At 41.5% G+C, this 26,076-nt stretch overlaps 3 protein-coding genes across 4 annotated transcripts; all 3 read right to left on the bottom strand.

Annotated features, from left to right (window-relative positions):
• Positions 1-223: 223 nt before the first annotated feature.
• tmem168b (transmembrane protein 168b) lies at positions 224-6,227 on the bottom strand. The gene is made up of 4 exons (XM_040133162.1): positions 4,507-6,227; positions 3,694-3,836; positions 3,103-3,377; positions 224-1,989 (listed from the first exon to the last, which is right to left on the bottom strand). The coding sequence occupies exons 1-4, from the start codon at positions 5,641-5,643 to the stop codon at positions 1,442-1,444; spliced, it is 2,103 nt and encodes a 700-aa protein (XP_039989096.1). The 5' UTR covers positions 5,644-6,227; the 3' UTR covers positions 224-1,441.
• Positions 6,228-7,134: 907 nt separating this feature from the next.
• On the bottom strand, positions 7,135-14,888 carry bmt2 (base methyltransferase of 25S rRNA 2 homolog). 2 transcript variants are annotated; one of them, XM_040133864.1, is made up of 5 exons: positions 14,648-14,888; positions 11,416-11,557; positions 11,133-11,261; positions 10,006-10,120; positions 7,135-9,708 (listed from the first exon to the last, which is right to left on the bottom strand). In XM_040133864.1, exons 1-5 carry the CDS (start codon positions 14,805-14,807, stop codon positions 9,076-9,078), a joined length of 1,179 nt encoding a protein of 392 aa, XP_039989798.1. In that variant the 5' UTR covers positions 14,808-14,888; the 3' UTR covers positions 7,135-9,075. The 2 variants fall into 2 exon arrangements, with proteins under 2 accessions (XP_039989798.1, XP_039989799.1); XM_040133865.1 differs by lacking the exon at positions 14,648-14,888 and adding an exon at positions 11,818-12,482.
• A 4,913-nt stretch (positions 14,889-19,801) lies between these two features.
• On the bottom strand, positions 19,802-25,743 carry LOC120792900 (protein phosphatase 1 regulatory subunit 3A-like). Its single transcript, XM_040132294.1, has 5 exons — positions 24,968-25,743; positions 24,087-24,154; positions 23,885-23,982; positions 22,241-23,174; positions 19,802-22,088 (listed from the first exon to the last, which is right to left on the bottom strand). The coding sequence occupies exons 1-5, from the start codon at positions 25,741-25,743 to the stop codon at positions 22,057-22,059; spliced, it is 1,908 nt and encodes a 635-aa protein (XP_039988228.1). The 3' UTR covers positions 19,802-22,056.
• Between the last annotated feature and the right edge of the window lie 333 nt (positions 25,744-26,076).

Raw genomic sequence — 26,076 nt, 5'->3', positions numbered from 1 at the left:
CAGGACACTAAACCCCACACTTCGGTGGTGTTTGTGTGCACAGGTAAATGAGAGAGAATGTGAAGCGCCTTGTTCTGTTCCCAGGTTGGTAATATTCTAATTTACAGGTCTCTAAATTCCTCATACTTTCCTGTAAAGTAACTATGTCATTTCAAAATCATTAGGGCCAGTTGACGACGTCAAATTTGTCCACAGGCAAGATGAAGATTAAAATTTCCAATAATAAAGGAATAGCGAAAGATATTTATTTGGGTTTAAAAGGAGCAGTTCATTCAAGGAAATCTTTCTGGAAAACTTTTTAAACTTAACAGTCTCGAAACTTTCTGTTTTCCCTGTAACTAAAGCCAAATTACATAAATTCTTTCCGAAATTTTCAAGAAAGTTTTAGGAAATAGCAGCCCCATAAAAAAAGTGTTACCTAGTTTAGACCATTTACTATTAATGAATAGAAGATTAGATACTTGTCATTCTCCTGGTGCCTGACACATGAATTAAGCTACTTCATTTAGTTAATGGCAGAATGTATCCAATGAGCTGTCCCACTCGTCTTTTATTGCATAGTTTCATCCATTCTTACAGCTAATCTCTTTGCACACACATAAAACTGATCAGAACAATCTTGCATAGCCCATAAACTCCAACAAACCCCAGAAAGAAAACCCATGTCATTGTGCGATGCATTTAACTCCTGGAGTTTAGTGTGGGATAAATATTGTAGTTTGTTCACATCTCTGCATGTACTGCATTCATCAGTACAGTTTTACAACTTTTTCTGGACCCCCTCAAGCAGCTGAAGAGGATATAACCCCCCCCCCCCCAAAAAAAAGCATTAAGCAGTGCAAAAAATTTGTGCTCAAATCTATGAGCAGAAAATGCATAGTGAAGTACAGAGGAGTATAAGAGGAATCATTTCACTATGAAAATGTGTAATATACAATTTTAAGCTCTAGAAAAAGACTGCCTGGAATATAATTTATGCCTGAGATTTTCCTCTGAGAATGTACCACAGCCTCTTTGCTTTAAATGTTGAGAATGTCAGCCAAGTGAGCTTGATGTTCTTTGGTGTTTTTTTTATGGTAAAAGGCACCAATGCAAATGTATGTAACAGTAAATGCAATGCAAAAATGTGCAAAAATAATGTACATGTGCTCAGTTTCATCCCACAAATTAACATATGTTTGAGGGGGATGTTAAGATCGCTAAATCAAAGCTAAAAACACACATTAATAAAACAACTTGCGAAGAGTATAAAAACTGGTACTGAAAAGACAAACTTTTAAAATGCACCAATCAGTAACTAAGTGATTAGTTTTGCAGTAACAAAAAGGACACTGGTTAGCGGCGACAATGTTTGATTCAGTAGCTGCCTATTTTACATTAGGTTTAGAGCGTATTTTGTGTGTAATTGATTCTACAAATAACAATAGCCCTCTTCGTATCTCTAAGATCTGACCAGTTTGAAGCCTTGGCCAGTGTCCAGTATCGCTGGTGGAAACCAGTTGAGCTTGACTCTCTTGAGACAGCGCAGGAAGACGCTGCAGATCCACAGCAGGTTCAGGCTGCTGCACCACACTGCCAACTGGACCACCGGGTAGGTCATCCGGGGAAAGTACATGCGCCAGTGGTTGGTGACGTCACTTCCGGTTGGCAGGTGCAGCGTGTAGTCGCTCCAGTGTTTGGAGATACCGTAGGCGGCAGAAACCTGCCTGCCCCTCTCCGACCACTGGATGTCACTGTTTGAGTTGCAGTTATACTCCACCCACTGAGAAGTGAAGTCCCCGAGCTGCGGGAGGTCCTGCAGCTCGACATCTGTCACTCTGGCGAGCGTCGCTCCCTGCACGGCCACGTACAGACCCTCCACATTCCTGACCTGCCTCACCCACGACAACGAGTTGTCGCAGTCGAGCACCAGGATTAGGCGGGAACAGCAGCTGCTGTTCTTCTCCCTCCACCACTCCAAGATGTGATCGAGGCGAAGAGTGTCTCCTCCTGATGATGAACACAGAGACCGGCACGTTACAGGTCACACTGACAGAAAGTGCATGAGTAGAATGAGCAGCTTCTGTCCAGGGTCTACTGATGAAAACTAGCTTTTAGCTATAAATGGTGTAAAAAAAAAAAATGCACTGTGCATTGTCCATGTTAAATAAACAATAAATTACAACCAAGAAAGTGGTTAAGGTCATTTCTGTCTTTTTTTTTTTCTTTTTCGCCTTGCTTCAAAAAAGAAGCGTGAAATCTTGACCACACAATAATCATCTAAGAGTGAAGAAACATGAAAAGAAATGCTTAAAGATTGTAGATACTGCTTATCTGACTATTTTATTGGCCTAGTTTTAAATAACACATGAGGAAATCTCTGTTGTCCATTTCCTGTATAAGAACTGTTCCTATTTGACTACAGCTATATTGACCTGTAAAAAACAAATTACTGTTTTTAACTTACTAATTTAGGGAAATTTTGGGAGGGTTCTAAGCTACGAAAATAACCACAGAGTTTGTTTTTTAAAAAGGGAATTATGTATCCCAGACTTTCTCCTACCATTAAATACAGTATGAGGGTTGGTTCATCCTGACTATAGCAGCTGCAGGCCTCACCTAAACCAACATTAGACTTGATTTAGTTTCAGTTTCCCTCGGTCTAAATGCCGCTTCAGACACCACTAAACTCAGTAATACATTTGCAACACTAGATCCTTATAACAGGGCTGTGCATTTATGGCCAAATAATAATGCTGATTGTTTTGGTCAATATCGGAAAAAAAAATTATTTATCAGGAATATTCATTAGTTTTTGGGAACAGAATTTATGATACAATGGAACATTTTTAAAATGTCAGAAAACCAACTTCAATTATTAACTTTTTGGGGCTGATTACAAATAAAACTAGACTCTGTTATTATAATAGTGCCACTACAGCATACAACCAAATAAAAAGACTTTAACCTTACATAGAAAATGCAGTTACATTAAACTTGCAGGTTGCCCATCTAGACAATGTTATGATCACAATTACAATGCAATTAATTGTGCATCCCCAACTTGTATTTTTTTTAGCATTGAAAGGTCAGTTATTGACACAAAATTGATACTCCTCTCACCTGCCAGTGCCCACTCTCCAGTTCTGTGGGTGTGACCGCTGTAGAAGATCACGTAGGTGTCGTGGCGAGGCCCGTCTGCTGTGCGGAGCTCCAAGAAGGATTTGATCTTGGCCTGCAGGGCCTCTAGAGTCACCCCGCTGGTGGAATAGTCACAGCCGAAAATCTCAATCAGGTGGTGGGCGAAGAAACGCTGCGCGTTGTTCAAAATGCCCGTAGAGCGCGTGTTCAGCTCCTGCACCTGGCCCGGAGGCAGCAGCATGGGCTGACCATCAAGGCTACAGGACAAGCAAACAAAAATGAAGGACTTAAAGTGAGTGAATCGAATCAAAACTCGGCACAGGAAATAGCATAGTCCAGCTATGTCTTACTGTTGTGTGGCAAGATGCACAAAATGATCAGGAACGACAACACACAAAATACTGATGTTAAGCTGGGGAATATTTTGACCTTTAGCTCTTCCAACTGCCAACACATCATGGCAATTCTTTTTTTACTTGACTTACATCCTGGTTGGGTCACACAGTCTACCTAAACACAGCTGGTAACTGTTCCCTTCTCTTGCCAGCGGTCATACATTACATTACACACTACCTGCAGTAGTTGGTGGGGATGACCAATGCGTAGCCCACACAGGTTCCTCCCAGGCTGTTCCCGAGCTCGTGGAAAAGCCCGTGGAACAGGGACTCCAGAGACAGGATGAGCAGAAACATGCTCACAAAGATGCTGCTGGAGGCCTGCAGAGCACATTTATGAGTCAATGAAAGACTGGTTTAGAATTGAATGGACGAGAAGGAAACTTCGGTGAAGGAGCACATAACACAAACATATGCACCACGAATCTACAATGCAACAATTTAGCACAATCTTCAAGTTTAGATTGGAATCAAGAGTATGCTCCTAAAAAATAGGTCCCTAATGTAAATATGGCAATTGTTGATTAGATGCTGGCGAGGTATTAATTTGACACTTTTTGCAGTGTAGTACTTGATACAATAATCTTGATATAATTGTTTAAATCATTTGTCGAACAAAATACCAAACATTTGCTGGTTGTTGCTCCTTCAGTTTGATGATTTGCTGCTTTTGTCTGTTTCATATCACTGTAAACTGAATGCCTTTGGGTTGGGACTATTGCTTAGGCCAAAAAAATTGGGATCTGGGAACTTGTGATGAGCATTTTTCACATTTTATAGACTAAACAGTTAAGTGAAAAATAACTGACAGCTTAAATTGAAAAAAAATCATTACTTACAGCCTGAAGGCAGTTTATCTTACTTTTTAATAGTATTTCCCTATCTGCAGCATGCTTTTCTTTTGAAAATGCCACCACAATGCCCTGTGATATTAAGCCATTCATAAGTGATGTCTCCTTGTAAAGTACATGTGTTGTCCGGCTGCCCATACCTGCCAACAAAGAGCAGCAACAGCAACAGTTGTCACCAGCGTGAAGAGCACCAGGGGTTCCGAAATGAGGCAGAAGTGTCTCATGCCCTTTGAGGCCATGACCTTGTCCAGTCCGCTGAACCATGACCCCTGCGACAAGCACAGCCTCTGACAATCACTGAGCTTGGTGTGAAAGCTCCACACAGTGATGACAAACACCAAGTGGCAGATGGACCAGAAGAGCAGACACACCACAAAGCCCGGGATCATCAAGTACCACTGGTCCAGGTCCGTCAGCTTCCCAGAGGCCAGGATGATGAGGCTCACCTCCACCACCAGCAGAGGCAGGAGAGACAGCCGGCGCCACAGGCCCCTCCAGGCCAGGAAAGGCTGCCAGCGCTCGGTCACAGAGAGACCGCTGAAGTAGAAATCCAGCAGAGGGTCGCAGATGAGCTGGCTGAAGAAGCAGGCGACGGCGAACGGGTTGGTGGTGATGTTCAGAGACTTGAAGAACAGCTCCGCGGTGAGGACGGCGAAGCAGGTCAAGTTTGCAGGAGCCAGGACCACCTTCATCCGGAGGGCAACCATGACCGTGGCCAGCGCCACCAGCAGCACCATCACGCTCAGGGACTTCTGGAGGAGCAGCGCCGCGCTGGCGCTGGCGAAGCCCGCCAGCTCCAGCCGCTCTGCCGAGGTGAGGACGGCAGGGCGGTACCTGACACATCCCAGCAGTCTCTCCAGGAGCGCCCACAGCGTCCTCAGGGTCGCACTGGCCAGCAGCATGTAGTTGGCCGCCTGCTCCTTCACGTCGGCCTCCAGGACGGGGCTGTCGATGAGGCAAAGCAGACCCAGCAGAAAGCCGAACCACAGGTGGAGCAGGCTGTGGCTGATCCTCTCCATGTTGAAGTAGTAGTACAATACGCATGCTATCCCCAGGACACACAGAGCCAACACGAAAATGACAAGAAGAGTGGAGTCCGCGGTCTTCTCCCACCGGACGTAGAGCCCCAGGAACAGGGCGACCAGCAGGTTGAGACCGGACAGGTAGCCCAGCCACCGGACCGACGACCACATGCTCACCTCTCCGTTGACCTCTTCCAGCCGGGTCATCGCTGCATGAAGGCAGTGGCTGATACAGTAGCGCAGGAAGCGACACATTTTGATATGAAACACCAACCGACCAAAGCCAAAAACAGGCGCGTTGATGAGTTAGCGTCGGTTTGCTGTCCGGTATGACATTTGAAATCCCGCGACACACGCAACAACTTCAGCTAACTTTGCTGAGTGGCTAGCTTAGCTACCGTTAGCTATCGGCGATGCATCTTTGGAGCACTTAAAGTTAGCAGCACACATATTCACATCTTGAAGATCGCCGTTTGGCCTTCGTTTCAACTGGCGGTCGACGCGGCTTTAAAAAGTACAAGATGGAGCTGCCTGAAACCAGCTGCCAGGAGTGTGAAAGACATAGCAGTTCAAAAAGTTTGTCGCGTCAAAAGTTTTGAGTCAGACAGGGTTGCCATTACGCTGTCTCCGACTACGGCAAGCGCTAAGGGTCAAAAGCGTTCCGCCAATGTTAAAAATCCAATCCGTGTTTTTCAATCTCAAATATCTGATATTTTCATCTGTCTGTTGGTCTTATAGATTTAATTGAGGAATGTTTCTTAGACCAAGGTGGTTTTAACTCAAAATTGATTTATGAGCTGACTTTAAACTTTAAAGCGCATCTCATGTGGACCTTGGATGGATGTGTAACCGAAAGCGGCCTCTACCGAGCACATGCCCAGGGGTCCGAGGAGTCAGGGGGTCCTCAGGACCAGAGCCCCCGTATGAAGACTGCTGATATTTCTTGTTTGAAAGCGATAGAGCTCAGTTAAAAGACACACAATGACTACAAAGAGGTGAAAAATGACCACGAAGAGACAGAAAACAACCACAAAGAGACAGAAAATGACAGTAAAAACACACAAAAAAAATGACCATAAAGAGACACCAAACTACTGAAAAACTTGTAGTCGACTCTTACAGTCTGGGAGTTCTAGGGCTGGGGCCTTTTACCCGTCTGTACCCAAGAGCAGATTTTCTCATAACCCACCCATGACTGACGTCCCACCTTGAGTTAAGATGGTTTTTTTAAGGGTCAAGAACAAACTTTTACACTCAGAAATGTTTGGGTTCTAACTGTCATGGGACGAACTTAATTATTCCTTTCCAAGTTCCAGATTTGAAGGGGTTCCACTAGTAACTCCCCCCACAGGTCTCTATTAATCTAAACATTTCCTGAAAAAAAAAAAAAAAACCCAAAGAGGACATGATATCTGTGTCTTAAGGGCCTTAAAGGCTAGGAATAATATAGACTTCGCATAATGTACAGTATTACTTCATATAGTGAAATATTCCTGCCTCATGATACAGAACCCTGCTTTATACATGTTTCAGCCTCTACTGGTGTTAAATATTTTCAGTGTATTAAAAGAACTGCCAGGCAATGACCAACCTTATCTCCTGGGTCACAATTGCCCCTTCCTAACCTCATAAGCAGTAGCCAGAGTAATATATGAATGTTCAAAGACAAAGGCACAATATACAAGAAAAAAAAACCTCACACAGACACTTTACATTTAAATCTTTTATAAAAGAGAAATACAACCATACTATAAGCACACATTGTTCTGCATTGTTGAAAATGTTGATAATGAGGATGAACCATCTCATGCAAATGGGCCAAAAGAAACATTGGAAGACAAATACACCAATCAGTCACAAAACACACTTCTTCAGAGTCTGAATATGTATGGTACTGTTAAATGTTTTTTTTCTTTCTGTTAAAACAGAGGAGATATCAGCAGAGATGTGCATTACTGGAAAATGATATGGGAATGGCAACAACACACTGCAACACTGAAAATGTTTCTTGTTAACTACTAATATGACAAAGGAGGACTGGATAGTTGGTATGCACTGTTAGTCAAAAGAAGCCTGATATCTTTTGTTGAAAGGTATGAATTTCATTTTCTCCAGGGGCATGAAAGTTTGCTTTCAACATAAATGTGAACAAAGAAGGCACCTTAGACTTACTGGTATTATGTTATGGGCCCATCGTATTGGTTGTAAAACTGTCATCATAGGAAAATAATTACATTTCGTGACACCCTTTTGGGATCAGTGATAAAGTGCCACACACCAAAAAATAAAAAAATAAAAAAATAAAAAAAAGTCAATGAAATTCATTCCTTCATTCACACTGACAAACCCAACCACACCCACACACTCGGCCTGTTCAGGGACAGGCATGAACACACGCTAAAATTTCACCTCCTAGTGTCTTTATCTAAAACCTCCCCCCACAGGATACAGTATCGTCAGATCTGTTCTTGCTTACTATTGCTAAAATCTACAGTATCTCACCTGTTTCAGAGGTTCTGTATGACAAAACAGTAAATTAGTGCAAATCTCTTCCGTCGAGGTGAATTTTCTGACTGTGAGGAGCTCAGATCTGGATATTTTTGGAGGCAGAGTACTTACTGTATTGTCACATCAAAATTACAAAATTGTGTCAGAGGATACCGGTGCTGTAAAGTCCACTTGATATGGGTCACTGACTTGAAGTGTTGTACTATTTCTCTGTTTGAGAATTTAAAAAAAAAAAATGTACTGGAAATCTAACCGGAGATAATTCATATCTGTGAAGACAATGAGAGGAGGAAAAAAGTGTAATACCTACTTTTAAGCACTCGTACCTTGTTACACAATGTAAACACAGTTACAGTTTCACATTAGTAAACCTAGTAATACTCCTACTGTATGGTTCTGAAAATGTTTTAAAATGCTACAAATACCACTTTCTTGTAAAAGATACACAAATCGTTCAGAGGATGCCAAGTTAAAATGGCATTGCCACACTTTACACTGGACGACACCAATGTTTAGACTGTTGAGAATATATATTTCAAAACAATGAACTTCTTCGTTTTGTCTTGGAAAACTAAATGCACATCAAGAATTTTCAGAAAATCTAGCCGCATGACTGTGACAGAAGCAAGCGTACCAAGTCCAGTCGTTCCATTCCAGCCTCTCCAGTGCAATCAAACTCCTATCAGACCGCTTGGGTTTCTGTATTTGGCTTTTATATGAAGCAGCCTGCCACACTAGCTTATTCAAATAGAGACTGAGTACAGAATGTAGACACGCTGACTTTTGTTATTGAGAGCTGATTTGAAGATGGGATGGAAATCAGGGAGAAGGGAGTTAAGATTTCTTAAGGGCATTCACTTTCCAACTCTTAAAAAACCTAGCTATTTATCAAAATATATCCATCTTAGTGTGTGTATGTGTATGTGTGTGTGTATGTGTGTGTGTGTGTGTGTGTGTGTGTATGTATACACACACACACGTGTGCACTCAGTAGAGTGTGGATATGCGAAAATAATCTGTAAACTTCTCTTTCACACTGTGCAAACTGCGTTGTTTTGAGGAGAGGGAGGAGAAGTTGGAGAAGAATGCAGCAGGTTAAATTTGGCAGCGCAGCAGTTGAAGGGGAGGTGACAGTTACGTAGAGAAAAGGAGGGAGGTTGGGGGGGGGGGGGGTGTAGCCTAGCTCTGAAGCAGGATGGGGTCCTCTAGCTCATGGAAGCCAGGCACTGAGCTGCTCTGGCTCTCCCCAGAATCAGAATCGTAGGGCGTGTCAGGTAGCTCCGTGAAGCCCCAAGCCAGCTGGTCATCCTCAAACTCGGAGCGCACCTGCACGGGCACGTCGGCACAGTCTTCCTCCTCATTGGAGTGGAAGTCCTGAGGGATGTAGAGCATCTCGGGGTAGTTGCGTGACACCAGGTCGCTGGTGGTGGCCAGGGAAACCTTCCGGAAAGCGATGAGATGCATGTGGGAATACTTGACGTATTTGTAGCGCTTGAAACCCAGCGACTCCACCGCGACGCGCCAGCTGCGCATCATGAGGGCGTGGCGGTTTTGGTGGGACGAGTCAGGTGTGATGATGAGCAGCAGGCCGTGCAACTCCAGCAGCTCGTGAGCCTTCTTGCAGCAGATCCAGCGCTGGTATGGTGAGGGGAAGTAGGAGAGGAGCAGCGAGAAGACCACCACGTGGAAAAGCTGAGCAGGCAGAGCGTCGATGGGGTTGTGGAGCTGTCGGAGGAAGGCCTCTACCGCATCACCTGCCAGCTGGAGAGGCTGCTGGAGCTGAAGGTTGAGGAAGTCACACTTGTATACACTCTGGAGGAGAGAAGAGGTGGAAAATGAGCATAAATCATGGTCCAAATGTAAGTTTTTAAAACCCAACACCAATGTCACGCCACTCATTTAGTTTCATGACTTGCAGCTGCAGAATGTGCAGCGCTCTTTGTTCTGCTTTCTGCTAAATTTGTTCACAGAGAATGCCTAACCACAACACCGGTACGCCTATATGAGTCATTTCTGGTGTTGCTCTTGCTTGGTAATGCCATCACCGAGAAACCAGACAGGAAAAAGTCATGCTCTTTATTGGTGAACAGAATGAATACGCACTCATACCTCAACTGCAGGCACTATATCAATACCAACTGTAAGGAATTCATCAAACTTCAAGAAAGGGTTGAAGCAGCTTCCCACGTCAAGGAGACGCATTTTCCCCAGCTGAGAGATTGAACTGCAACAGAAATGTGGAAGAAGAGTCAGCTGTAGCAAAACTTCCCCGCACATAATGTGCTTAACTGTTTGTACAGTCGGTATTAAAAAGAAGTGGCTTTTTGGAAAACAGACATGCAACTTTTGTATCCAACAGCTACATGTTGCAGAAGGTACGTTTTAAAGAAATAAAAAGAAAATACAATCACGAGGGCAAGGTGAGGAGCGTGTCGGTGTTGACACAACCGTAGATACTTTTTTATATGTAAGAGAAAACCCCCATTTCAATTATCAGACTACAATCAGTGACAATGTATTTTTATGAGACACGCTTGATAAGCATGTAAAATGGGACCTATAAATGAGTGTATTAGAAATACAGCGGTCAGAGTTATTTTTTTGCGTCTGTGTTCCGCAACAGATAACGATGCCGACTGATCTGTCAGTTATTCTATCCAACAGCTTCTAGCTTTCTACTTACAAATCTCAAAATTGACATGGAGATTAACACTAAATTGCAGCGATTTAAGAGGCATTTAAAACTTAAATGCCTACTAATTAAACTAACTAATATACTTTTCTCCCTGCTCTGCCAGAACGTGTTCGAAGAATGTTTTCTTCTCTGTTGACATTGCCGAATATTTTCATGCTACCTGATTGAAGTAGGGATGATCTTGAGATCAAACTTTATATTCCATTCCTTAGCAGCAAGGCTCTAACAACGGCAAAATCAGAAGTACATTTAAATATTCTGCACTTTTATATTGTGTATAATATACACTGCAGACTGTAGGGGCCATTAGTAGGGCTTCAGAATTTTAATTGTAGCAAAGTCTTAGGCAGTAGACAGAGATAAATAGACGATAATCAGAACATAAGCAGTGTTAATGTCTTATATGCTAACTTCAAGAACTGTGCACTATAAAGATCAGTATATAGTGTATACTTTTTACAACTAGTTTGGAATTGGGACATAAATTCTAGGATCTACATTTATGGTAGATAAATGGACAAATACTAACACTATAACTTACCTGGGGATGGTGCTGTACGGTTGGGCGCTGACAGATGCTGCAGTAAGATCCATGACATGCGTGGCACTTTTCTCATCCTTTTCTAACATTCTTTTCATCCCACCATCCAAAAAATATTCTTGACAGACACTGCGGAAGTGGAATCAAAACATTGCTTTAAACCTTGCTGTGAAAGTGAGGGTGACTCGTCACATAAAACATGTCCCACAGGTTTAGAGGAGTCAGATTTCACTGTCACAAGGTCTAAAACTCGCAGCTGCAAGACATCTGAAGTCAGCCATACCTGCGACACCATTCGATGCGTCCCTCTCCTTCGCAGTTTTTGGTCCAGTGGTTGTCTGCAAGATTCTTCATGGCGAGGGCGTACTCACTCAGCGTCTGCTCATCCTCACAGTGCTCGCGCCAGATCTTGTCAAAGTCACCCACTGTGAAAAAAACCAAAAAAAAAAAACCAAAAAAAAACCCCAAAAAAAAACAAAAACAAAAGTAAAATCAGGACAGAACTAACAAACAAAAACAAGACAAAAAATAAATAAGAGCTCGCAACTTAGAGGAATTAATTAAGACTTTTAAAGTTAGCTTAAGCTACTGGTATCATCCACTTTATCGTAGCTGAAGTCCAATTTTTGTCTTCTTCTAGTCTGCCATGTCTATCCACAGCAAGAAAAAAACATTCACAACATACTTGCCAACTTTGATCATCCAACTTAGCACCAAAACACGACTGTACTCCTCTGGAAAAACCTGCTGAAAAAGCTCAGGCCCCATTTACTGCTACACTGCCCACATGTTCACTCGTCTCTGCCAGCACAGAAGTGGATCTGTTTCTCTAAAAATCAACCTCCAATAGCTATTTCACGGTAATAATAATATCCGCGAAAATTCCCTTTAGCACATCTTCACAGCCGCTCAGAAGTTTACAGCCTGTAGCACAGGCAAACACGCTGATAAGGGAAAAATCCCATGACCACAAGGAAAAACTCTAAAAATGAAAGGACAACAAGAGGAGTGGTGGTAAACAGCCGTGCTCTGAAAGCATGACCACTGTGATTCAATGCCAAGCCTACCAGATCATGCTTTACTTATTAACCAATCATGAGTTCTGCTGGTGGGACGACTTCCCTGTGCTGTTCTAGTCTCCAAAACAACCAACTAGTCTCTCTTACTCTGAATATTTTCAGCTTTAACATGCTTTATTCAAAACATGACGTGATCCAGCATGGATTTAAAGCATTTTAATCATGGTTATGGGGGGGGGGTTTAAAGAAGGTGGAAAAGTAAAGCAGAGCCCACACAAATAACAGCAAAACCTCACCTCTTTATGCATTGCTTACTACACAGCTGATACCAGAGAACGTGGCCACGTCTGCTACAACTCCAAGAATATTACTGGTACTCGTTTTTTTGTTTGTTTGTTTTTTTACTTTTTAAAGAATTGTTTAAGAACTTTTTTTTTTAAAGAGTCCTCAGTGCTTTCTTTCTGCTGTTTACTTTTGAGCTTTGAGATAAGTGGAAACGGTCAAATGCATGTTTTTAATTCAGGGGCTGTCAAATGAAACAAAGCAGCCAGGCATTCAAGGCAGGAGGCCACGTAAATCATGACATTTGTGGCTTTTATACTTGCTAAGTAAAAATAAATCTTATAGCCTAAAAAACATTTTGCTGTTGTTCTGCTACAGCTACAAGAGGATAATGAACTGATCCTGTTGTTTTATTTTCTCAAGATAAAGATTTTGCACCTGCCGTGTATTTGCGTTTTTGTGTTCCCCTCCTACACAGTCTCCAGTAGGACTATGCATTTCCTCAGTAAGAGAAAATGAGATAGAGCGCTGCGTCAATAACAGCACAAAGCCTCTTTGTGGGTAGGCATTGTAGCAAGTTTTTAAATCCAGGGCACGTCAGCATTGGTGGTAGTCATTTAAAAACTACAATCAGTCTTCAACCGCAAGCTCATAGCTGGCATAAACCCCTGTGTCGGTGCTGTAAAGTGAAATGTCAGTTTCTTCTTTGAGCGATGAGGACTCTGAGCATTCTGAAGCTGAGATGTCATTCGTCAGTGCTGATGTCTTGTGAAAGGGTTTTTCCAAACTTCCCATTTTGCAGGCCCTTATTCAGACTGACTCATAATAGAAAACAAGACAGAGGTTTTTGTTCTCAGCTGCTGATGAGCACGCACTGACTCTTGTGGAAATCCAACAAGAGTCACCTTTAAAAACCTTCACAGCTTTAAAAGATCTATTAACTCTTCAGAAGGCAGAGCTTCATTCAGTTTTGCATCCAGACAGGTTGATTATGGGGTTGATCATTTTATTTGCAAATAGTTTATGGGCTTCTTCTGACTGAAGACGGATGAGGGGATCAAGAGCAACATCCCAGGCGAACTGGGAACATTTTGTCTGAGAATTCACAGTCTCAGAGATACAGTGATTTTTCTGCTCCCACTAGGTGGTTACTTCCCTAAGTCACCCTAAAGTGGTATCCAAAATGTTAGTTTGGACCTTAGGTTTATGGGGGAGCAATAAATGGGGGATATTTGTCAAAAAAAAAAAAAAAAATCAGAAATAAAGAGTAAACACTTCAGTCTCTGAGCTTCTCAGGTGGAACAGCGGTAGATAGGGTCGGGCAATGTTATGTTATATACTGTGATGTAGCAGACACTTGTCTACCAAACATTGGCTACTGTGGGCAATTTTGCAAAAAAATGAGAAAGGCTGCTTTAAGGATGATAAACTGGATTTCTGCATCAACGTGGAGTACCTTGATTTGGCAGGTATTTTCGTTCAATGGATTAAACAACCAGACAGTTATTTTGTCTATGAAAGGTTTTTCTCAGATTTTCCACAAATTCATCTATACAATAATATCTACTATTCATATCATGGTATTTTAGCCATACTTTCCACCCCCTAGCAGCACACCAAAGCCTGCATCAATATCTTATGTAAGAAATATTAACTTACTGTGGAAACGTTATCTAGCTCTGATTAATACCAGCAAACAGAAATAAAACGAATTTGGCTGTAAAACTTGCCCCAAATGTTTGTTCAGTCCACAGAGTTATCGTTTACCGGCAATAGAAAGGCAATAGGAAGTCATTCATGGTCAACAGATAGTCTCTGTTAGCGTCTCTCGTTAGTAACCTACAGAACAAAAGGTCTCGGTTGTCAGTGCACTGGTTTTGGAAGCGAGATAACGCATGTTTACAGTGGAGACGCAAGATTACAAACAGCAGCAACATTTGCATTGTATGCAATGTCAATGTTAAGTAGCTTTAAAAGGCCTTGCTTGCCCAATGCAACCCTCGCTGCTGTCGACTGCAGGCTGCCTCCACAACAGCCAACCAGCCTCAAAACCGGACCGCCTGCTACGCGGGGCCAGCGAGCAGAATGAGTTAGGCTCACTGGCATGGCTGTTAACGGAGAGGGTTTAATTCAGTATTTTTGAGCTAACGCTGAATGTTAGCCGCTCGGCTGCAGGGCCACAGACAGACACAGGGGCCCAGTGAGGCTGCTTACCTTCTCTATATTTCCTGCGCAGTTTTCTGTGGACGTTCTTGACGACCCCCGACAACTTCTCCTGCTCCTTCTTGCACGGCGCTTCGTCTGGGATCGGCACGTAGAACAGCTCCGTGTGGTTTTCCGTCTCCCCTGTCTCGACATTGTCCCAGGGGTCCATAGCACCGCACCGACGATGCTGCCTCCGCTAGTCGCTTCCCCTATTCCAAGCTGCAACCCGACCGGCGAACCGGTGCACTGGCCAACAACATGTAAGCCGATTGGTGGACTTTGACAGGCATGCCGCAGAACTGACAGCCCGTCGTCCAATCACAGGCCTGGAAACGTACCTGAGCCTGAGTGCGCATTATGGAGTGTTTAGGTACATCTTGTAAATCTCAGAACTCCTAAATCTCTAATGACAAAACTGAAAATGAGGTTGCTTCTGTTTAATATATATATATGTACGTGTGTGTGTGTGTGTGTGTGTGTGTGTGTGTGTGTGTGTGTGTGTGTGTGTGTGTGTGTGTGTGTTAAATATATAAATATATATGTTAAATAAATGTATGATATATATATATATATATAGACAGATATAAAACGAAATCAAATGACATTACATGGAACAACATACTAAAATGAGTTTTTTAAATGCTATGCCAATACTTTATTTATGATTCATAAGATAAAACAAGTATTTATTTATTCAAAACAACTATGACACATTGTTTATGGTTCTTAATTTCACTGTTTTTAAAGGTCTTTATATTCATAACTCAGCACAATTACACTATATACACAAATTACATAAATACACATATACATAAATTGTCACTTACCTTTGTCTACTTGCAAAATAGATTAATCCAAAAACATGCTCATACAAGTGTTCAGTACAAACTACGGTGATTTGGCACAGATACTGCAACATAGAACAGACCTTTGGCTAACTGCCTCAGCAAGTGAGATAATCTGATTAGGCCCAGAAATGGGATGTAGTCTGCACAACAGATTTGAGAGAGTGCAACTGGACATGAACATGATGTTTTGTCCTGTGCAGGGGGCAGAGTGTGAAGCGATGCCCTCTATTTTGGAAAGCCTCGATAAGTAATGTTGTGAATAGCGTGAGGTTAGTACCAATTATTTAGGTGCATTTGACATCTTGAATCTCTGGAGTCGGAATGCAATCATCTAAAAATAGCCTAAGAAATTAAAACCATGTGCGAGAGTAATAACACTCAGAGATTATTTTGAGTTAGGTCACTAAAGGAATTTTGACAACAGACAAAAAAGCTCTGGAAAACGTGATGATCAGCCAGATGGAGAGCATTTCAGTCCAGTATGGTAACCTGACTGTGGCTAATATAAACAAGCTACTGTCGTCAAAACAGCTGGAAAAAGTGCAGGCTGCCAACGAAATAATTGAATACGCTACATAACCCCGCTGCTTACGGGAAAGCTCTGTCCATTATTACCAACACTGAACGTCCAATCTTTTCAGATATTGAGGTAATGCCCGTTGAGGATGCTGTAATCCACCTCTAAGAAACAAAAATATATGCATTGGACCCTTTTACCATGTGTATTCAATATAATGAACAAGAAGCAGTAAAATACCCCCATACTGGGAGATTTTAATTACAAAAGTTGTTTTAAACATCTTACATTCAGTATGAGAAATTTATAACCCATAAATGAGGATTATATTTCATTCTTGTGCATCTGATTTTGACTCGTATTAACTGTGTATATTGTGCCAACCAGTGGCTCCAGTGTTATTTACCTTGTGTGGACCCCACATTTTCCAAGGCGGATCTCTACACCCACCCTGTTCATCATTCTATTAATTTGAAAATGATAATATGTCTGTACACTTTAGTCTACTTTTGCCAAAAAGGATAAGATTGACAGGGTTGAGTTTAAAGGGGCTCAGTTGTTACCGCGGGGAAAATACGATCATTTGCAAAACGGGAATGAATTTTCACTTTTCACTCTGATGTAGAAGTTGAATTCAGTGTGAACTAAGGACAGTTATCCTCATGCTCTGTTATCCAGACTGTAGTTATAAATTCTTTTAAATCCCTTGACAGAACATAACCAGTACGCTCTTCCTAGAATAACCCGTAGCACATGATGGCCACTGAACTGTTTGTTTAGCTGCAGATACGCCTGCTTGTTTCACTGTGATACTGTCATGGATGGGATGTAATTACACCATAAAACTATTCTAATGATGTCGGGTATTGATGGAGCATCATCATGTGAGGTCTTAATTAAAGGCTAATGGTGGTAAACAGGAAAAGAGATGAGACACTCCTACTACATTATAATTTTTATCAGTGTTTTCCGTGTAGTTTGTACTGTATGTTTTTATTGTATTAATTTGAATTTTGCTGTATGCAGTGTGGCTCATAAACCATCTTCCCATGAGAATATTGCAGTAAATACACAACGGTCTGCGGTAGCTATTAAACACTGTAGTCATCTTCAGAATTTGCACTCTAATAGGCGTAGGGGTCAGCCAACATGCTCTGATGCTCTGAATACGTGCCCAAAATAAGCTCCACTTGCACAGCTAATGAAAATTAATAATTATCGCTCTTATGGGATTTGTGGCAAGGCCAACACCTATCTTTTCAGATCAAATAGCAGGGTGATTTTATGTTTAAAAAGTAACCAAACCATAAAACCCTACTGGCAGAAGAAGTTTGTTTCTCTGTGTGCAATCTGATACTCCTTTTTAAAACACCATGGTCTTTTTCAGAAGACAGAGAGACCAGGCTGGGTTGAATTGCAGGACTCAAGTCGCAGATTCACAACTTATTAAAGAAAGGACACTTGCAAAAAAAAAAAAAATGTTGGGCATAAAACCCCTGGCCCTGAAGGCTACATTTGGAATTTGAGCAATAAGAAATGTCGTTGACATGGTCATTGAACAGATAGATATGCCCTTCTGTATGTCTGACTTGTCAAAAATGTTATTGTGTTTCTCTGAGTGGCTAAAAATGTTCTTCTGGCAAAAGACAGAGGTAATCCTCACAGCAGGCTGCCCTGGAATCCCCTGTTGAGTACATTACTGCAGCTGTGTTCAGCTCAAAACACAGCTAAAAGCCAGAGTTCAAACTGGGAGCAGGAGCTACGTGCTATAGCTACAAGTGACTTGATCTGACTCTCTACTCGTTTATTCTGAGGCAAAATTACGAATTAAAAGCTGCCCGAAGAGTCTGACTCTGCTTCACCAAGATTTATTGTTGTTTTATTTATTGTTGATTATTGCTGATTTATTTATTGTTTCTGACACTAAAGACAGCATGTCAGAAATGCAAATGGACTTGGCCCAGGGTTTGTCCTCTATTTGGAATGACTTTGTCTTGGAAAGAAGCCTGCCTTTCCTTCCCCAGCAAAAGATAAGGAAAGAAAGATGGAACAAGACGAGGAATAATTCATAAAAACTATTTCCTTCTATTCTGCCCCAGAAGCTATTTGTTCATGCATAAATATTGACTTTCAGGCTGCACCTTTAAAACCCTGTACATGGCATCCAAATGGTATGAAAGTACAGGTTAATATCTGTGTTCTTCATCTTGATGCCAAACATATTTTAAAACTGATAACTGGTGATAACAAGATACCTGATTTGATCAGAATGCAGCCTGAGATTAAAAATGGAAAAAAGAAAGAGCAAAACAAAACATTTCGACACACCAGAAACACAAACATGAATCCAAACCCTGAGATCTGAATCCAGTTTCTGTGTTACTGTAGAGTTTCAGGGTTTGACCGCAGATCTCATGACATAACATACCCCTGATGGCACTCATGCTTCCTTTGCAAAACATTAATTTTGGGTTGGATTATCTATTACTACTTACTAAGCAAGTAAATCTAAGTGCAGTCCAGTGTATTACAGGAAACTATAATGGGATATTAAATTGCAGAAGTATAAATTCAATCTGTTCCTACTTTTATTCACTCTGAGCTGGCTACTATCCTTAGTCTACTATTAGAGCAGTGAACACTGATAGTAATAAAAAATACACCGAACAATTGTATTATTTGTCTATAGTACAGTTTATTCATTTGCATTTACTTTATGAAAAGTAAGTGTAACCTACACAAATACTAGGGTTTTTAGGTGGCACCCATACACAGACACATACACACACACACCGCACACTGATGAGTTTCATTTCCACCTCAAAAAATGCATTAACGCCCCTCAGAACTGATCAGCGTAAGCAACAGTCTGCAGCCTGTCGGCTGAGTCGACATTAAGTTTTATGTACAGTAAGGCATACAGAGAGGTGGCTCATACTCTTGACAACAGAAAGTTAACTGGAGGTGGAAAGTAATTAAGTACATTTACTCAAGTACTGCACTTAGGAACAGTTTTGAGGTACTTGTACTTAAGTATTTCCATTTTATGCTACTTTACACTTCCACTCTACTACAACTCAAAGGGAACTTTGTACTTTGTACTTCACTACATTTATTTGACAGCTTTATTTAGTAGTTACTTTTATGATGAAGATTTTACACAATGGATAATTTAACAAACTTTTAAAATACAACATACTGTTAAAGATTAAACCAGTGGCTTCCAACCTCTTCGGCTTCTGACGTCTTACAAAAAGCAGTGTGTACTCGGGGTCACATTTCAGATGTCTATGAGTTGTTGACAGCTCAAACAAATTGTGACATTTCCCTCTGAACTTCTCACATGGTTTCATTTGAATAAATGTTCAAATGATCCAATATCTCACCAAAAAATCAAAGATCAAAGAGAAAAGTCAAAAAACTGAAAAAAAGATTTGCGTACCAGATCTTTGTTTTTCTTCTTTCCTCTCCCATTAATCATCTCACAACCTCTCAGATTTATCTGCTGTCCCTGTGCATAAAAAGTTCAAACTAGCTCCACCTCCAGCAGCTACAATGGTAACATGCTGCTTACACACTGAGGCTTCAGTATTAATCATCTTATGATGTCAAATATAATAACACACCAGTCAGAGGGACCAAACCAGTACTTTTGCTTTAATACTTTAATTACAATTTGCTGCTGATACTTACGTACTTCTACTTAAGTAGTATTTTTAAATGCAGGACTTTTACTTGTGATGGAGTATTTTTACATTGCTGTTCGGTAACTTTTATTTAAGTAAAGGATCTGAATACTTCTTCCAACCCTGGAGTTAACATCCTCCCATAGGGAGTACGGGGAGTTCTGATGTATGTCATGTATATTTTATTATTCAATGTTGTATGATATCTTTTATTCTTCTACTTAGACCATTGCTAAGTAGGGAAATATCAAGTTGCATGATGGTATGTAGTAAAAAAAGGAAAGGCGAGTTGAAAATCTATTAAACCTACAGACATTTGTGGGTATCAAGTCAGCATTTTCTACACTCATAGTGTCCATGAAGTCCATGACAAACATTATCACAACTAAAACAGATTTGTTTTGCAGTTTAATTCAACTATTTCTGCTGTTCTTAACTTGCTGTCTCTCTCCTTGACAGCAGAGCCAAACCACTGATATCAAGTAGAGTCCAAAACAGGCAATAAAATCATAATGGTTTGCCACAACTAAAAATACTACTAACAAGAAGGCATATAACAATGTTTTTGAGATATTGCTGCAGGAAAAAGTCTCTTTCCACCATGAAACATTTCTATTGATGCTTTCTTGTCCACTTGACAGTGACAGAGCTGCAGCTGTGGGTTGGATATCTGCTATGTCCATGTCTTCATGATTGTCCTGAAGGCAGCTGAGGTGTTGTTCTTCATCCAGAGACTCACTGATGGAAGGCATGGGTGTGGACAGCAGTTTGCTTTTGCTTACAGGTGGCCTCTTGCCCCCACTAAAACCTGCATCTTTGTTTCTGTCTTTAGTGGCCTGTGGCCCAGTGTGAACAGCTCTCAGACAGTGCATGTACAACTCCACCTCATCGTCTGAGTCAGACTCTGCTGAGGCGCTATCGTGGCCTGTTTGGTCACCTTCAGGTTCATCTGTTAAAATGCACGAGTCTCCCTCTACAGCGGAGGATTCATTCTCAGCTTTTGATCGGTCAAGTGTCATGTTCTTGCTGCTGTGAAAATCCTCCCCTTTGTAAAGATGCATTTCAGTTGGGATGTGTGCATTTTCCCCCTTCCTTTCTTTGTCAATTACACTTTTGTCCCACACACTGTTTACTGGAGCAGATAAACCATCCTCAACCTTGTTTTGTGTAATGTCTAACCTCTCTTCAAAACCCCCCATTCCATCTTCCCCATCCTCTATTGTCATGACCTCTGAGTCTGCATCTACAATCTCTGAGTCTCCTGCTTCATCAACTAGAATTTCCTCCTTGTAATTTGGATTCTTTTCTTCTATGTTATCCTCCCTGGGTTTTACCTGATCCCCCCACACCACACTAGCTTCATCTCCATTGTTCAAATCAATTTCCGTTTCTTCCTCCCCCTCTGTTTCCTCTTCTTCTTGGACATTGGTCCTCCCGATATTAACGTCTTGCATCTCTGAAAAGTGTTTTTCTTTTTCTGATTCAGTCTCCTCTTGTTCCTCTCTCTTCTCTGCTTCAGTCTCCTCAGCTACTTCTTTTTCTCCAGCTGTCTTTTCTGTCTTTGTGGCTTGAACATATTCCAATTCTTTCTCAACATCTTCCCTATGTTTTTCAGCCAAAATTTCCCAAATTTCTTCCTCTCCAACCCTCTCTTTGTCCTCTATCCCCGCAGCATCTTCAGCCTTGGTCCAATTCTCTCCTGCAGCTGTTAGCTCCTCCGCCAGTTCTTCCTTTGTTCTCTCTTTTTCCCTCTCTATTGTATCTCTATTTTCTAATGCTGTCTCTATCCCTGCGTCCTCCAACTGTCCTCCTTGGTCTTTCTCCACTGTGTCAAAATCTGCTTTTAAACTTGGAGCCTCATTTTCCTCTTGATCTGTTAATATATTCTTCTCCTCTTCTTCAACCAACATTTCCCAGTTTTTTACTTCAGTAGTGTCTGCTAAGCTAAAATCATCCTGTTTTATGACAGCTGCTTCCATTTCATGATGTTCTATTTTCTCTGAAACAGTAATTGGTTCATCTTTTAAAGTATCTTTATCTTTCAAATCCATAAACATGTCATCATGTATGGGAAAGTTGCTTATCATTGCTTTTGTCATCGATTCAGCTACCTCATCACTGACCTCCCTTTCAGATGAATGTTTTGATTCATCTTCGTAAGAATTGTTAGTCAACTTGTTTCGTTCTTCCTGAGTTTCCAGAGCTGTCTCAGGTTCTGAGAAATTCTGAGAATTTTCTAGACTGGCCATGACGTCTTGAGCTTCAGTGTGTGAAAGTGTTTTATCTAGATTAGTTTTACTTTGCGAACATGTATGATCTGGCAGTTGAGCCTGTGCTGCTTCTGCTGTACTTTGGAGGTTTTGGAGGTCACATGCCAGATTGTCTTCCTGTGCTTCTCCCTGGAGATGTAAACTTTGAGTGTTTATTTGTGCACTCAACAAATCCGTATGTAAAATGTTTACAGCGTGTGGATGAGATTCTGTATCTCCAGATAGAGTTTTTGGAACTGCAGATGTATTTGTGCTTCTCTGGTCTGAATGTGTAATCTCACCTGGATCCTGCCGAGTTTCTGTACGATGCCGGATGTCATCTGCTGTCATACTGAAACTTGTCTGTTCTTCCTTGGGGGGAGGGCCATTTGGTGTGGTATCTAAGCATTCTTGCTGTGATCCCTGAGTCTTAATCACATTTCCCTCAACTTCTTCATTGTTATTTTTTACATCTGTTGGATCAGTACAGCTACTCTCTTTTCTTTCAGTGTGGGGGTAACTTTGAGTTAAGCCTCCAATATTCAGTGTGGCCTGCACAGGATTTCCCCAGTCACCTACAGTCTGACTTTCACTTCCCACTCTGCCAAACATCTGATGATACAGTGGAGCCACCACAGTTCCAAATGTGAAGCTGTTGGTCTGGCTAACAAGGCTTTCACTGATCACTGCCTGATTAACGATGTGAACTGGCTCAGCTCCAGTGCTGTTAGTACATTCATAACCTGTGCCTTGCTTCTGACTTTTCCCCTCAGCTTTGGAGACAGACTTGTTGATATTCTGGCATTCTGCAGGAGCAGGCTCATGATTTGAATGCAGTGGGTTGTCTGGGATATTCGAGGCACTCTCACCTGCTGTTAATGTGTCAGAGTCAGCCAAACTGTTGCTCTCAGATTTCTCTGGGTCAATGTTAGATGGGTTGTCATGCGCTGGTGACATATCATACAGAACATCAAAGAGGGATTTGCTGCATTTTTCTAGAGACTCAGAAACAAACTGTGAAAGTCCTGATTTGCTGATCCCATCAGATAATGATTGCACATCGGGGTGGTTTTCCTTTGGGGATTCTTCTTGTGCTGCCTGTTTTGCTTCTGGTGGTGATTCATCCCTTTCAGTGTTACTCGCTCCCCCCTCTCTTTGTGAAAAGTAGTCCCTCACCCGGGCCATCCGTGCAGCCTTTCTGCGACTTCTTTGGCTGCTGTTTCGTCTGTTCTCGGTCTGTCCATCAACAACAGGAATAGATTAATTTCAGCTTTGCTCAGAGAATAGCTATGCTGTTTTTAAGAAAAGTGAGTGGGGTGACATTTAAAGTTGCATGTCACACAGGATTAAATAATGTACTTGACTGCATTTTTGAATATAAAAGCATAAAATAGTATCAAAATTGCATGCATGACAAAATATGAGACCCTGAGGGAGGGCGAACAGCATGAACTAAGTGTCCTTTAGGTGCACAGTATATGATGTTATGCTTGTGCTACTCAAGCTGCAGTCATGTGACATTCTCTCAGAAAGTGCACCAGGGGTCATGTTGAGCTTTCTGTTCCTCTTGTGCCTCAGAAACACACCATGGTGTCTTTAAGTACCCTTTCATAGCTAAAAATACATCAAACCTGTCAAATCTAATTTGAAAATAAGGCATGGTTTAAACAATTAAAAAAAAAATTCAGTGTCTAATGAGAAGGATTTAGGATGTCAGAATATCAATTAGAATAATAATATTATACTAACTTAACTTGCAAATACAATGGTGTTGCAAGCAGAAATTTATCTTGTGTATTGAACTGCATATTTGGCAACTAGAAAGTCTGAAGTAAAAAAACCACAAAATTAATTGGTAAACTGAAGTGTTATGTCTTGGTTTATAAGTGCAAAAAAAATGAAAAGAAAGAAATGCTAAGTATCAATGTTTTGTTTTTTTTACTCACCTGTAATTTCCGTCCATCTTCCTCTGATGTTCCTGACTGAGAGTCAGAGATTTGCTTGGCTTTCATAGTGTTCACTTCCTCACCATGTTTTGACTCAACTGGAGAAGAGAGACATTGTACATTTATTTTGCAGCTGTGCTATTACTGCTGTCATATTCACAATTATTTTTCTTCATTTCACAATCAGCAAATTCATTTTCACCTGCTGAAACATTTCCCTGAGACGAAGCTTCCACGGCTGCAATGTTTTCCACACAGGAGACGTTCTGACTGTGAATTAATACAGTTGTGATCAGACAGACCAGTCAGTTGATGTCTCTGTATTATATGGTTTTATGTGACTATCACCAATCAACAAACCACAATGCTGATATATATATATATATATACACATGTATATACACAGACAATGTGTGTGTGTGTGTGTGTGTGTGTGTGTGTGTGTGTGTGTGTGTGTGTGTGTGTGTGTGTGTGTGTGTATATATATATAGGGGGGTATTCATCAGAGTATGTTCATTGGCTATTTTCGCAGGCCGTATAGTTTACTGTGTATCAGTTCCCTTAATCCCTTTCCTGTGTTTCCTGTCCATCCTCACTTTCACCATCTAATAAAGACATTAAAAAATGCCCCCCCAAAAAATTGTTTTTTGTAAATGTTGGCTATTTTTCCATTTCTATGCACAACCTCAGCACCTTACCACAGTTTTATAGATCCATCATATCTTTCCTTTAACAATATTACAGAGGATCTTTCCACACAGTATTTGAAATGATTTTCTTCAGACTTAAAGAAAATATAAACCTCACATAGTCTCCACCTAAATAAATCTGAAATAAACCTAAGATAAACCTGCCTAGTTTATTCTTTGCTTTGCTCTTTACAACAACGACTTCCCTTTTCTTCAGACTACAATATCAGTTTCATGAATAGCCATTATATTTTAAAATGAATGGCAGAAATTGGCCAGTCTACTCTTCCATCTATGATTCTCATAATTAAATACATTGACTTGCATCTAAAAACATCATCAGTATTGACCTTTTAAAATCCTTAACAGTAAAACACTTCACACACATCTTCACCTGACAGTCTTAAGGCAGCTTTTCCTGTTCACATTTTCCTTCTGTGGTCTGTCCTTCATCTTCTCGTGACAGAAAAGCACGTAATTCCTGTTTTTATTGTTGGCCCAGAATGTCCCCACAGGAGTCTCATACCGCAGACAAAAGTCAACTCTGGCTCCCTGCTCCCCGAATGGGGGCACTAAGGTGAGCTTGAATGAGAAACAGTCCATCAGACTGTCACTGGAACCAGGGATGTACTCTGCCAGGAGGTCAAAGTGGCTGGACCAGGTGTCCAAGGTGGTTCGGATGTATACTGCCTTGCTGAAGGAGATGTTGAGGACACGGATCACTCCTTTCAGTATTGAGGTCCCGGGAAGTAACTCGATTGTCTCCAACTCCACTTTCTGGTCCCGCACTTTGGCGAACAGCTCCTCAGTAGACAATGGAAGGGGGAAATTGTCAGGAGACAGGAAGTATTCCTCTGCCTGTTTACATTCACCCTCACAGGAGTCATACCCCGGCAGCTTGGGTACATCCCATGTGTCAAACTCCTTCACTTGTACCAAACTGAGGCCTTTGGCATCTGCAAAGGACACTCTCCTGGAACCAAAAAGGGGTGGCTCAGGCTCCGAGTCGCCGTCAGTGACGGAGCTTCTTCTCCGTGGGAGAGGAGAAGATTTGGGCCTGATGCTGAAAACCACTTCACTCTCATCATCGTCCACATCCAAGGAGCTGAGGTCTGGCACTTCTAAGAGGGTACAGGCCCCCGAAAGTCTTAGTTGTCCCTCAAACTCCATGGGGCTCTCTGTGGGAGAGTCAGTGGGAAATGAACTGCACTGCTTCTGTTTCTGGCAACTGACATTCAACATGCTCTGACTTAACAGATGGAGTCGAGTTACAGATGACATTGTTGCAAGGGCCAACACTATAAATAGGGCAGGGGGGACTTAAACTATGTACAGTAGTTTAAGCTAAGGAGGAGAAAATATCATCCTCTTACCTCTTTGAGGCTGAGCATGTGATATAATCTAAAATATTGATTGATGATTATCTAATTTTCTTACTGCAGAACTATCCCAAAACCTCAGTTTTGTGGACATCTTTCTTGTTTAACTGTACTAATTGCTCCC

Source organism: Xiphias gladius, chromosome 8 (genome assembly GCF_016859285.1).
Source record: "Xiphias gladius isolate SHS-SW01 ecotype Sanya breed wild chromosome 8, ASM1685928v1, whole genome shotgun sequence".
Classification (NCBI taxonomy): Eukaryota; Metazoa; Chordata; class Actinopteri; order Istiophoriformes; family Xiphiidae; genus Xiphias; species Xiphias gladius.
The sequence above is the reverse complement of the archived record's forward strand: the minus strand, read 5'-3'. Positions and strand labels throughout refer to the sequence as shown.